The following is a 12,710-nucleotide window of genomic DNA, read 5'->3' on the forward strand; positions in this document are numbered from 1 at the left end:
TTTGTGAGGTGCTAATAATGTGTTTTTTATACATTCAATGACTTTATTTAAAATATTTTATTATTTATTTGATTTTTAACATTTTAATTACTTATTTGACAGAAAGAGAATGAAATTATGAATCTGCCAGGGCATCTTGCCACTGTGAATGACCTCCAGATGCATTGCCACTTTGTGTGTCTAGCTTTACATGTGTATTGACGAATTGATCCCTGGCTGTTAGGCTTTCCAAGGAAGTACCACTAAGCCATCTCTCCAGCTCCCTATTTGTTTATTTGAGAGAGAGAAAGACGGTATTGGAATGTCAGGCCTCTTATCACTGAAAATGAACTCCAGGAGCATGAGCCACTTTGTGGGTCTGGCTTTACATGGGTACTAGGAATCAAACTTGGGATGCCAGCTTAACCACTGAACAATCTTTTATAATAAAGAAACAGAGAAATTGGGATTGGTCTCATGTTAATGATTGTTAAACTGTAAATTGAGGCGGTTAATAACAGCTGGAATGGACAGATATTTCTGTGGATATAGTGCTTGCTATTCAAGAACTATGACCCAAATTTGGTTCCCTAGAACTAACATCAAATGCTAGGCCTGGTGACATGTGCTTATAATCACTGTCCTGGGGTGACAGAAGCAGGGAATCCCTGGGCCTCACTGGCTAAGTAGCCAAATTCTTAAACTCTATGTTCAGTGAAAGACCCTCCTTGTCTCAAATAATAAAATGGAGAGAGACTGAGGATGGCTCTCCACATTGGCTTCTGGCCTACACATGCATGCACATGCATGTACACCCACACATACATGAACAGGCATAGACACAAGATCATACACATAAACACATGCAACCCCCTCAAAAAACACAAGTAGCCTGTATTTGGCAGATAGAAGGGCTAGTGTAATTGTTAACATCCACACAGTCAGGTGAAAGGAATGAAATCTGAACAATGTAATGAAGTTAACAGATGAATAAATGTGAAATTCTTCACTCACTGATTCACTCACAACAAACATAGCAGTTGTTCGTTGAGGCCCTTTAATGTAATGTGCATTATAGATATGATTGAGATGAGTAAATTGCTAAGAAGAATGGGAGGAAAAAACAAAGTGATTTCCTAGGAATCATAGCCCCAATGTAGGACAGGAGTCCGTAACTAAAATTATAACCATGATCTATGAGGGTCAATGAAATAATGCTTTTCAAACAGGCTAGTCAAATCAATAGGGCGATACTTTTCAACCCTGCCAGTTGGTTGAATGATTAGTTAGACAGTCAACATCTGATATTAAGATGGATTCAAATTTAGTAGATAAACATGACAAATAGTCTTCCTTAAACTTAGTGGTTGTTTAATTTAGAAAGTTGATTTTCTACCATTTCAGGACTATGGTGTATATCAAAGTTGTAATCCCAACTATGTAACCCCTAAGGCAGCTGTTTATCTTCTTGATAGCTCATCTGAAGGAATTTAGTTATGATGTTTTGGTTTTCCTAAGTAGTTTTGTCAACCAGAAGCTTACTGGTTCTTTAATAAATATAGCTTTAAACATTCTAAGTCATGGAAAGAGAAAAGTGTGAGGCTATCTCTTGAGTTCTATGAGCTATTGTTTATTTACAATAGTGTTTATACAGTATTTACCTTGGAAAAGTAAGGAAAACATGACCCATACTCCCTGTAATCTGGCTGTTGAAGGGACTAAATTATATAGCATGCTAACTCTGAGAAGGCTGGAGTGAAAATTCATATCATGCTTCAAATCTTCATGCTTTCTTAGGTCAAGAACAGTTCCCTGTCAGAGGTTAGCTTTACAATTTTATCTAGCTTTATCCCCACCTGGATTCACTCCTACATCCTTTAGTGAAAAGTGCATTACTTTGAAGTTGAAGGTTGTATTCAGGCAGGCAGAACAGCTTTACTCCCACCCTGAGTTGGAACAGATAATGGATTCGACAAAGCAGGTGTCCAACTGGCCAAGGTCATCACACAATGAGTTGGTGTAAATATCCACACTGCAGTTGTGGACATGTGTCAGCACATGACAGGTTAATTTGATGAGTGTCCTTTTGTCTAGCTGTCACAGTGGTCTGGGACTATGGAACAAATCAAATGAGAAAGGCTGTGCCTGCTTTAGAAGGTTATGTCTTTGCTAATCCTGTAGTGCCCAGCAAGCTGGCAAAACATGCCGCTGCATTTGGATGATTTTGTTTCTCAGGAGCCATTTGTTTAGAAAAAAGGGAAAATGGAAATATGAAGTCAGTTTTCTCCTGACATTTCCAAGAATGAACACTTGTGAAGGACAAGCAGGCAATCTCTCCTTAGAAAGTCAATCCAAAGAGCCTAGAAAGTCCTTCAGAGCTGTAAATAGAAGATCAGATTAAAACTTCAAGGAAAAACAAAAATAATCAGAAGACTCTGCTTCTCAGAAAGAATAAGAACAACAAAAGTACCATATAAATAGACGTTTCAATTGTAGGCAATGCTTATAATTCACAGTAGTATCAAATACATATTAGTATGAATGATTAAAGTCAAACAAAATGGGTTGATATTTCTGTAGTGTTAAAAATCTAACCCAGGGTTTTGGCATGTGAGCTACATGTCAGCTGTAAATTAATATTGATATGTGGACCTTAATTAGATGTCCAGGTAATTTTCTAAAATTCTTTCATCTCATCAACTAGATCTTTATATTATTTTTAATATTTTTGTGAAGAGAGAGAGAGAAAGAGGGAGAAAGAGAGAGAGTGTGTGAGAGAGAGAGGAGAAAGAGAGAGAATGAATTAAAACAGACATTCCAGGGATTCTTGCTGCTACAAATGAGCTCCAGATGCATGTTCTATTTTGTGCATCTAGTGGATACTGGAAAATTGAACCTGGGCCAACAGGCTTTGCAAGCAAAGAAGAACCTTTAACTGCTGAACCATCTCCCAAGCCTCTCATTTTACTTTTAATTATTGACAATTTTATCATATATTTTGATCATAGTCCACTCCTATTATTTTCTTTGTCTCCCCTCTTCTTCCTCCTTCTGATGAATCTCTTCTACTCTTCAGTTTTGATGCCCTTTTCCCCTCCTCCATCATCCATGGCAACATGTTGATAAGCCCAATAGTGTGTAGGACTTATGTAATAATAAATGTCATTGCTAGGTTATGAATGCAAAGACCACTACATATTTTACATATGCCTGTTTTTAAAGTGTGGTGTATGTATGTATGTGGTGTGTATTCATGTGTGCACATGTACTAGTGGTAGGGTGTGCTTACCTGTGGTGGCCAGAGTAGAATGTCCGTCATTCGTCCTCTGGTTCTTTTTATTTTGTATTTTTGTTTTGTTTATTTAGTGTGGAATTCTGTTTTCTTTTTTTAAGTATTAGTCCTATTTTATTTTATTTATTTATTTTTTATTAGTTTTGTATTCAGCAAATACAGGCAGTTTGGTACCATTATTAGGCTCATCCATGGCCTCTTCCTCTGGTTCTTATTTAAGCCAGAATCTCTTACTTGATCCTAGAGCTTTTTTGTGAGCTCTGGTGATTCTTGGATCTCTGTTTTTCTACAGGGTTATGTTTACAGACCTGTGTGGCCACTTCTAACTATTTTTGTGGGTCCCGAGTATCTAACTTGAGCATTCTCTCAGGTCTCCTCAGGCCATCATGCTTGCAAAAGAAGTTCTTGTACCACTGAGCCATCTCTTCAGCTCCCAAAGGCCACTTCCTTCCAGAAGATAGCATTTCAAAAAATTCCTTCCCATTCTTTGGCTGCTACATTCCTTTAGCCCCCTCTTCCCCAATGTTTCCTGAGCTTTGATGGGTATGATAGAGAGGTCTCATTTAGTACAGAGCCCTCAACTGGCACTTCTCAGCACAGCGAAAAGTTTTGAGTCTCCACAGCCATCTGCAAAAAAAGAAGCTTCTCTGACCAAAGGCGAGAGCAACACTACTCTATGGGCATAATCCTAGTACTCACAAAGGTGGAGGCAGGAAGATCAGAAGTTCAAGGTCATCCTCTAGGCCAGTTTGGGATACATGAAACCCTGTGTCAAAAAAAAAAAAAAAATTTCGGGCTGGAGAGATTGCTTAGTGGTTAAGGTGCTTGCCTGCAAAGCCAAAGGACCCAGGTTCAATTCTCCAGGACCCACATAAACCAGATGCACAAGGTGACACAGGTGTCTAGAATTCATTTACAGTGGCTAGAGGTCCTGGTACACCCATTCTCTTTCTCCCTCTCTCTCTTCCTCTGTATAACAAATAAAGAAAAAAATTAAAAATTTCTGTAAATGACAGAAATTGACAGAAAAACATAATTATAACTTAAGGGCTTATAACAGGTATACATATTAATATTGGCTTATAAATTTTGTCCCCATTTCGCAAATGAGGCTAAAATTAGTTGATTAATTTAATTCAAGTATACATTAAACACGGAATTGATATCAAGTGTATATAAAGAACTCAAAAAACTAAACCCCCTTCAAGCAAATTTCCAATTAATACATGGGAAAATGTTCTAAACAGACAGTTAACAGAAGAAGAACAAATGGCTGTTAGTGAAAAACAAATCAAGACTACATTCAGATTCATTTCGTACCCAGTCAGGATTGTCTCTGTGAAGCAAAGAAACAACCTCTGCCAGGAAGAATACAGAACAAGGGATGTAAATTACTTCAGCAACTATGGAGATCTGCATGTAGATTCCTCAGAAAGTGAAAAAAAATAGAATTAGCTAATGATTCAGCTATACCACTCCTATATGTATACCTAGAAGAATACAAGTCAGCATACAGTAGAGATACCTGCCTTCCCATATTTAACATAACACTATTCTTAAAATCCAAGTTATAGAATCAGCCTAGGTATGCACTGATGGATGATAAATGGAGAAAGAAAATATAGTACTCACGTGCAATGTAGTTTTATTCAGTCGTACATATAAATGAAATTGCATATTGTTTACAGGAAAAAGAATGGAGCTGGAGATCATCATGTTAAGTAAAATGAGCCAATACAATTTTGAGGTTTCCTCTCATATATGATATCAAGAGAAGATGGCAAAGGAGAAAATTTTGGGGGGATCAGTTAGATAAAATATTTTATATGAATGCATAAAATTGTCAAAATGAAACCATGACTGCACATAGTTAATATCTGTTAATCATGATACACAGAGAGAGGTGATCATATCCTTAAAGGGGATGGCCTCAAATTCAAGGCTAGGTATTTTGACAATTAACCTAGTTGTCTGGTTACTTTGCCACAGTGCTTGTAGCATTCTGAATACCAGGTAATTTAATCAAACAAGGTCTGCAAACTTCTCCACTGTCAGTGCCACAATAACTGTATGCAAATGCTTGGCCTTTGTAGAGTTTTCAGTAATCTACTATGTGTTAGCCATTGTATCACTTGCTAAATACAGGATGACAGATTCCTTGCCCCCCAAAGGAATTTGACACTAGTGTAGAAGATAAGCAACCAGCAGCATCTAACTAAATAAACACAGTATCTAGTGCTGGAAAGAAACTAAAACCATAATTTGCACTGTCACCTTAAGATGGGGACTATGCTGGGTTGTACAGGTAGGCTGGTTTAATAAGCAGGAATATTGTCAAGCTGCAACAACAGTACCCAAAATAGAGCCAGATGTAGCAGCTCATGTCTTTAATCGTAACACTGGGAAAGATGAGGCAAGAGGATTGCTGTGAGTTCAAATTGTCCTTTTCTACAGAATGACTTTAAGTGAATTCCAAGTCACTCTGGCCTACAGGTAGACCCAGCCTCAAAAAAAAAAAAAAAAAAAAAAAACAAAACACAAAAAACAAGTAAACAATATCCAAAATAGTAGCATGAATGTTCAAAATACCAAATAATGGACAGTGTGTTAAAGTTTTATACGTATAATTTATAATTGTTGTGAGTTAGTGGTTTGAGTCTGGGCCAAGAAATGTGGACATACAAAAACAGTGGGATAAATGCTTATGATTGGAGTGTGAGGGTAAGCTTCAGTAGGAGCGAGAAAATTTTGGTAGTAGAAATACACTACAGCCTCTTGATCCGGAAGTTGTCCCATGTTTTCCTAAAATAGAAAGGAAAAAAAATCCAACACTCATTGTGCATCAAGCATTCTTCTACATATTTTATTTAAAACATTTTTTTTTAACAGAGGGAGAGAACAAAGCAGACAGAGAGCAGATAGAGAAAGAATGGGCACTCCAGGGCCTTCAGCCACTGCAAATGAACTTCAGACGCTTGCACCACCTTGTGCATCTGGCTTACGTAGGTTCTGGCGAATCAAATATGGGTTCTTTGCCTTTGCAGGCAAGCACTTTGACTGCTAAGCCATCTCCCCAGCCCTTCTAAACATTTTAAATGAATTAACTCATGTATAAGAATTATCTCATAATTACTATTGTCCAATTAAAAAATCTAATTAATTTATTTATGAGAAAGAGAGAGAGAGAGAAGCAGATACAGAATGGGCCTCCTGCCACTGCAAATGAACTCCACCTTGTGCATCTGGATTTATGTGGGTACTGGGGAATCCAACCTGGGTCCTTAGGCTTTTTAGACAAGCACCTTAACCACTGAGCAATCTTTCCAGCCCCTATTGCCCAATTTTTACATATGACAATGCACGCCCAGAGATGCCCAAGTCCTAGTTAAAAGAATTTGTGGATTTGTCATGTTGCACAGTAAAAGGCATTTGGTAGACATGATAAAGGACTGGGATAGTGATGTTACCCTGGATTATCTGGGTGGATACAATACAATGATGAAGATGAGTAAAAATGTCAGAGAAAAACGGAAACAGAAGTTGGAATGATATGTCCAGAAGCCAAGGAATGAAGGTAGTTTCTAAGATACAGAAAAAGTCAGAGAAATACATTCTTTCACAGAACTTGTAGAAAGGTATGCCACTTTGATTTTAGGCCACTAAAATTAATTTCAGATTTCTTCTTTAGAACATGTTTTTATGTATTTGCCACTGCAAATAAACTCCAGATGAATAAGCCCCTTTGTGCATCTAGCTTTACACAAGTACTGTGGAATTGAACCCAGGCTTTCAAGCTATGCAAGCAAGTGCCTTTAACTGCTGAGCCATCTCTTCAGCCCTGATTTCAGATTTCTGGCTTCCCAGACTGTCGCGTAATAAATTTGTGCTGTATTGTCTTAAGCCACTACTTTTGCAGTGATTTTTAAAACATGTTTTTACTTATTTGTGAAGAGATACTAAGAGAGAATATGAATATGGGCATTCCAGGGATTCTTGGTACTGCAAACAAACTTCTGATACATGTGCCACTTTGTATATATGGTTTTATTTGAGTACTCGGGACTTGAACCCTGGCTGGCAGACTCCTGCGCCATCTCCCCAGGACAATCTGTGAAAATAATTTTAGAAAAACAGTCAGAAAATAAATGTATTACCCAAGGCCGTGGAGCTGTAAAGTAACATGGCCAGGAGTTAACCTGAGGCAACCTGGTGCCAATACTGGCCACTGTGCCACAGAACCGCACACAGGCACAATAAAAGTTTAGGTTAAGCCATGGTGTTCTTATGTAATCCACGTACACTCCTGGGAAGCAGAGACAAGCGAATCCTCAAAAGTTAACGAGTCGGCTATCCTGAACAGTGCAGTAACAAAGAAGAAACAAGTAAGGCAAGGAAACACATGCGACATTGTCCACTGACCTGCACACATATGTTATGGAGTGCATGGGGCAGAAAACGCACACACATGCATACACACACGTGTGAACATGCATGCACACACACACAGTTCAGAGTTGAAGCTATGCATAACAGGACCATGTCACAGCCTATTTCTTGGGCAGGTGCTGAAAGTAGCTACATTCCGGCCAAATGCCCCTCCTCCCTTCACTTGTAATAAATTCTGAAGCTAAATGTGTAACAAAAACAGGTTAAGTTGTGGAAGAGGGCGCAAAAAAATTGTAAAAACCACACGTCTGATAGATATATCCTGAGGCATAGTCCCCTCCCAGAAACAGAGTCCCTAATTACCCTACAGTGGACACCGCATTTCCCACGGGGAAATGGGGACAGGAGAGATGGAATATAAGATTACAACCTATGTTAAAAAATAATACGAATTAATTTTAAAAGATTAAAAGAAAAATGAGAAACTCCTTAGTTTATGTTCATTGGCCCCAGATAGTCCTGCATCCAGGTCATCATTAATGTCTTATTGTGTAGAGAAAGACTTTGAGGATATTGGAATTAGGACCCCCAGGTGGAAACAATCTGCTAATACACAAGGACACCCATTGATCTTGGTGCCTGGCCTGAAGTAGAGGAAGGAGGCTGTGTAACAAAGACCAGACTCCACCCTCCCTGAATTTACAATTAGGCTTAGAAAGGGTGGGAGCAGCATTCACACACTCACCAGCCTAAGAGCATCAGTTTCAAAAGTTCTCACTGTTAAAGATCTTGTGATTGTTCTCTGCCCACGTTTTCACAGCCGGTTCGCTGCCCCACAACTCCCACTCTCTCTCAGAGTAGCTAGGGCCCAGTGGGTGCTTATACATATGGATTGAATTTCACTTAATTCTTAACCATAGAAGACTGCCACATTTAAGGCGCATGTGAATCCCCTGAGTAATTCGTTAAAATTCACAGAGTTCCCATAAAATACTGATAAACTACTGGTCGATACTTTTCAAGGTCTCACAAAATGAGATGTCCCTATCTTCCATAGACAAAATGAAAGTTAGAAAAGCTGACATAGAAATTGACATTGTTCCCCTTTCTAAGCACCCTGCTCCCCAATAAAGGGAGCAAATAAGATGCCAGCGCCAATGGAAAGAGTTGGGACAGTGCTCCAACTCTCTGTCCCAGGCGCTTGGGCACTTCTCTGCTAGGAAATGGGGAAAGGGAGGGAGGAGGGGAGTCCCTGGCAGTCGTGAGCTGATGTCCCTCTTCAGTGTACAGCTTCTGAGGAGTAGCTCCCGGGAACTTCCTAAGTCACCAGCGAACACATCCAAGCGTAACACCGCGTTCCCCTGGGCGCCCTTGCCCGGGCGGAGGAGGCAGACGCGCTTGCGTGCGCATTCAGTATAAATAGGTCCCAAGCGGCGGCCACTGGGCAGAACGGGCTACAGGAGCCGAGGGCCATGGCAGGCGAGGACCACCCCTGGCAGGGCAGCATCCTCTACAACATGCTTATGAGCGCCAAGCAAAAGCACAGGGCTCCAGAGGCGCCCCAGACGCAGCTGGGGGCTCCTCCGTGTTGGGGTTGCTCCTGCGGTGCCCAGTCCGTCGTGGGCAGGGGAGGACTGCCTGGCGGGCCAAACGGAGCGCTCCTGTACCGCTGCTGCCTGTGCGGTGAAAACCACCCGCGCCAGGGTAGCATCCTCTATACTATGCTCACGAGCTCCAGGCCCACGCACACGCAGCCCGAGACGCCCACTGTGCGGTTCGGGGCTCCGTGCTGGGGCTGCTCTTGCGGTGCCGAGCACACCGTGGTGGGTCGAGGGGTGCCGGAGGGCGGACGGGCCATGTCGCTCCTGTACCGCTGTTGCTTTTGTAAGGAGGAGCACCCGAGGCAGGGGAGCATCCTCTACAGCCTGCTCACCGGCGCCAAACAAACGCACGTGGCCCCGGAAGCACCCGAGGCCCGTCGTGGAGGCGCGTGGTTGCAGCTGTCCTACTGTGCGCAGAGGCTGAGGGGAAGAGAGGGGCTGGCGGGCGGTCAGGCCATGGCGATCCTGTACCGCAGCTACCTGTGCAGAGAGGACCACCTGCGGCAGGGCAACGTCGCCTGCAGCCTGCCCACAAGCGCAATCCCAACAAGCGCGGTCTCAGAGGCGCAGCCGAGGGCCCCCTGGTGGGACACCTTGTGTGTCGCTCAGCGGCCGGTGGCCCTCAAGAATCCACAGGTGGTGTGCGAGATGGCCTCGGCGTGCCTGCTGAAGACCCTGCGCTTCGTCAAGTATTTGCCCTGCTTCCAGATCCTGCCCCTGGATCAGCAGCTGGCGCTGGTGCGGTGCACTTGGGCGCCCCTCCTCTTGCTGGAGCTCGCCCAAGACGGCTTGCACTTCGAGACCGTGGAGATCTCAGAGCCCAGCATGCTGCACAAGATCCTCACCACCAGGCGGCGGGAGAACGAGGGTCAGCAGCCAGGGGCCCCGTCTGCCCCGCTGCCACATCTGGCTCTGCCTTCTGAGGCTGGCCACTTGCCCTCGGCCGCAGCGGTGCAAGCCATCAGGAGCTTCCTAGGCAAATGTTTGAGTCTGAGCATCGACACCAAGGAGTACGCCTACCTTAAGGGGAGCGTGCTCTTTAACCCAGGTAAGGCCTCTGCTCTTGGCGGGCTTTTCCCAGGTCGGAAAGGCATAGGGCTGGGCACTGCTTAATGCTGAAAGCCCAGCGATGGTGGTGGTGGTGCGTGTGGGAAATAAGAGAAGAATCACGACTGAGTCTGCAGAGCTCGAGACATACCATAAAAGTCCTAGTGAGTGAGCTGGGCAGGGTGGAGCTCTTGGTAGTTTTCTCTTTGGTTGAGTCCTTATATCTTGTTACTATAAAAGTTTCTGAATTCATGAGACACGCCTATTCCATCACTAGTTGCCCCCCCAATCCAGTAACATAGCTTAAAAGAAGTTTTTACCCATTGCACATAAACTCTTCAGGTTGAAATCCATGTATATTTTTTTAAACGTGCAGACAAGTTTTTAAAAATTATATAGCAACATGCATGAGTTTGCCCATAAGGAGACAAGCAAAAGATAGGGAGATACATAAAACTGTGGAGACTATCTGCCCTTTTCCTGGCTTAACATTGAAGACAAGCTTTGGGACATGGAGGGAACAAGCTATGGAGGGGAGAGGCTGGAATGGGGGAGAGGGGATTGGGAGGAGTGTCTGCCAAAAGGAAGGACTGTGAAAATGCATAAGGAAACCTGTTACTTTGTAGCCTGATTTTAAACATAAAACTTAAAAAAAAAAACAAAGGAAAAGTTCTTTTTGAGGAGGGGCTGTTACAGAGGACTGCAGTGTGAAAGCCCAGAAATGTAACGAAGACTTCCCAAGACAAAGCATTCACGAGCCACAGTTTAAACTCAGGAATGTCATCAGTAGGATTCACACACAGTCCCACAGTGTCTCAAGCTTGGTTAGTAGAGGAGTTGAATGTATAGACTGTGGTCATCAGAATTGTCATCTACATTAGAAGCACTGCTTTATTTTGTGTTGTCCTTTGTTGATCTGAAATGTGGCAATTATACTGCTTACTGACCACCACTATTTTTAAAGAACGCCAACTCTGCTACTCTATGATGTTTGCACATTGCTGTTAAAATGCTGTTCTGGATTTTGTAGAAAAGGGGAAAGAAAATCATGGCATGAATGACATCATTTCAACCAGATAGTAAACTGCTGATTTTGCCTATTACTGTCATGGAAGATGAAGTGATTTTCTTTCATTAATACTTTAAAAAACAGTCTCCTCTCGCCATTCATCTTTTTTTAAACTACATGCACTTAACCTTTCATGCCTGTGTTAAATTAAAAGTTATTTTTCTTCAGGTATAACATTGCAAGGTGACTATGCATTTTCTATTAGAAAAGTTACTTTTGAACCATGTTCCAGTCAGATATTTTCATGTTTACACTTGTTTTTACTTTTTCTCCTTTTAATAGCCCCAAGGAAATGCTTTTATGTAGAAAACTTATGTTAATATTTCTAAAGAGGCTTTTGGGATATTCACTTGAATCACATTTTAAAAAATTTCTCCTGAATAGAAATCATGGAACAATGAGCTACATGGTCAGCATTAGATTGTAACTTATTAAGGGCCTCAAGAATAATATTAGCCTGTAGACCAATAATTAAAATCCAGTGTTAGAGTCTGTGCCTGTGAAGTTTACCGTCAACAGCTGGATAATTGGTATGAGAATGGGAAATTTACAGAAGGAATGGGAGAATACTTGACAGCTGGAAAAACTTTGTCAATATTCAATGGCATATTTCTCTTAAGTAAAAGGTAGACTCTTCACTGCTTGAAGTAGCATTAATTTCTTTACATTTTCACAGAGTGAATTGGAGGAATGATTCAATTGTGTTGTATTGTTATTAAATAACATGGCTTTGTTGACTTGTAGTGAGTGTTTTTTAAATGTGTGTACAATCCCAGTGACTACTACACAGAAATAATAGCATGATAGTTTCTTCTTAGGCATGTTGCTTCTGAAAACTTACAGCTGCTTGGGGCATTTTATCCTTGCTCTACACAACCCTTTTAACAGGAAACTTGAGTGCACATTTAATAGGGAAGAGATAAAAATGAATGCATTTTAAAAGCTAGTAAATGTCTCTATGATGGGTTGTTTATAACAGCCATTTTTCTCCCCCCAGACTTGCCAGGCCTGCACTGTGTGAAGTACATTCAGGGCCTTCAGTGGAGAACCCAGCAGATCCTCACTGAACACATCAACATGACACGAAGAGAGTGCCACACCAGATTTGCCGAACTCAACAGTGCGCTTTTTTTGCTGAGGTTCATCAATGCCGACGTCATCACTGAACTCTTTTTCAGGCCCATCATTGGCACAGTCAGCATGGATGATATGATGCTGGAAATGCTTTGTACCAAGCTGTGAAGGCGTGTAGGCCACACATGCATTTCCTCATGAGGAGCTAGCTGTATGTAGGCAGCAGAGTGTCAGGTGTTGTGAAAACAAACTTTCTTGTATT

At 41.8% G+C, this 12,710-nt stretch overlaps 1 protein-coding gene across 1 annotated transcript; it reads left to right on the forward strand.

Moving 5' to 3' along the window:
• The first annotated feature begins 9,129 nt into the window (after positions 1 to 9,129).
• On the forward strand, positions 9,130 to 12,625 carry Nr0b1 (nuclear receptor subfamily 0 group B member 1). The gene is made up of 2 exons (XM_004663685.2): positions 9,130 to 10,306; positions 12,372 to 12,625. The coding sequence occupies exons 1-2, from the start codon at positions 9,130 to 9,132 to the stop codon at positions 12,614 to 12,616; spliced, it is 1,422 nt and encodes a 473-aa protein (XP_004663742.2). The 3' UTR covers positions 12,617 to 12,625.
• The last annotated feature ends 85 nt before the right edge of the window (positions 12,626 to 12,710 follow it).

This window comes from Jaculus jaculus, chromosome X (genome assembly GCF_020740685.1).
Source record: "Jaculus jaculus isolate mJacJac1 chromosome X, mJacJac1.mat.Y.cur, whole genome shotgun sequence".
NCBI classification, from domain to species: Eukaryota; Metazoa; Chordata; class Mammalia; order Rodentia; family Dipodidae; genus Jaculus; species Jaculus jaculus.

Excerpts from the sequence above, each read along its gene's own strand:
- Nr0b1 (XM_004663685.2), top strand. The coding sequence starts at position 9,130 with ATGGCAGGCGAGGACCACCCCTGGCAGGGCAGCATCCTCTACAACATG. Across the intron at positions 10,307-12,371 it reads GAGCGTGCTCTTTAACCCAG|ACTTGCCAGGCCTGCACTGT; the intron begins GTAAGGCCTCTG and ends TTCTCCCCCCAG.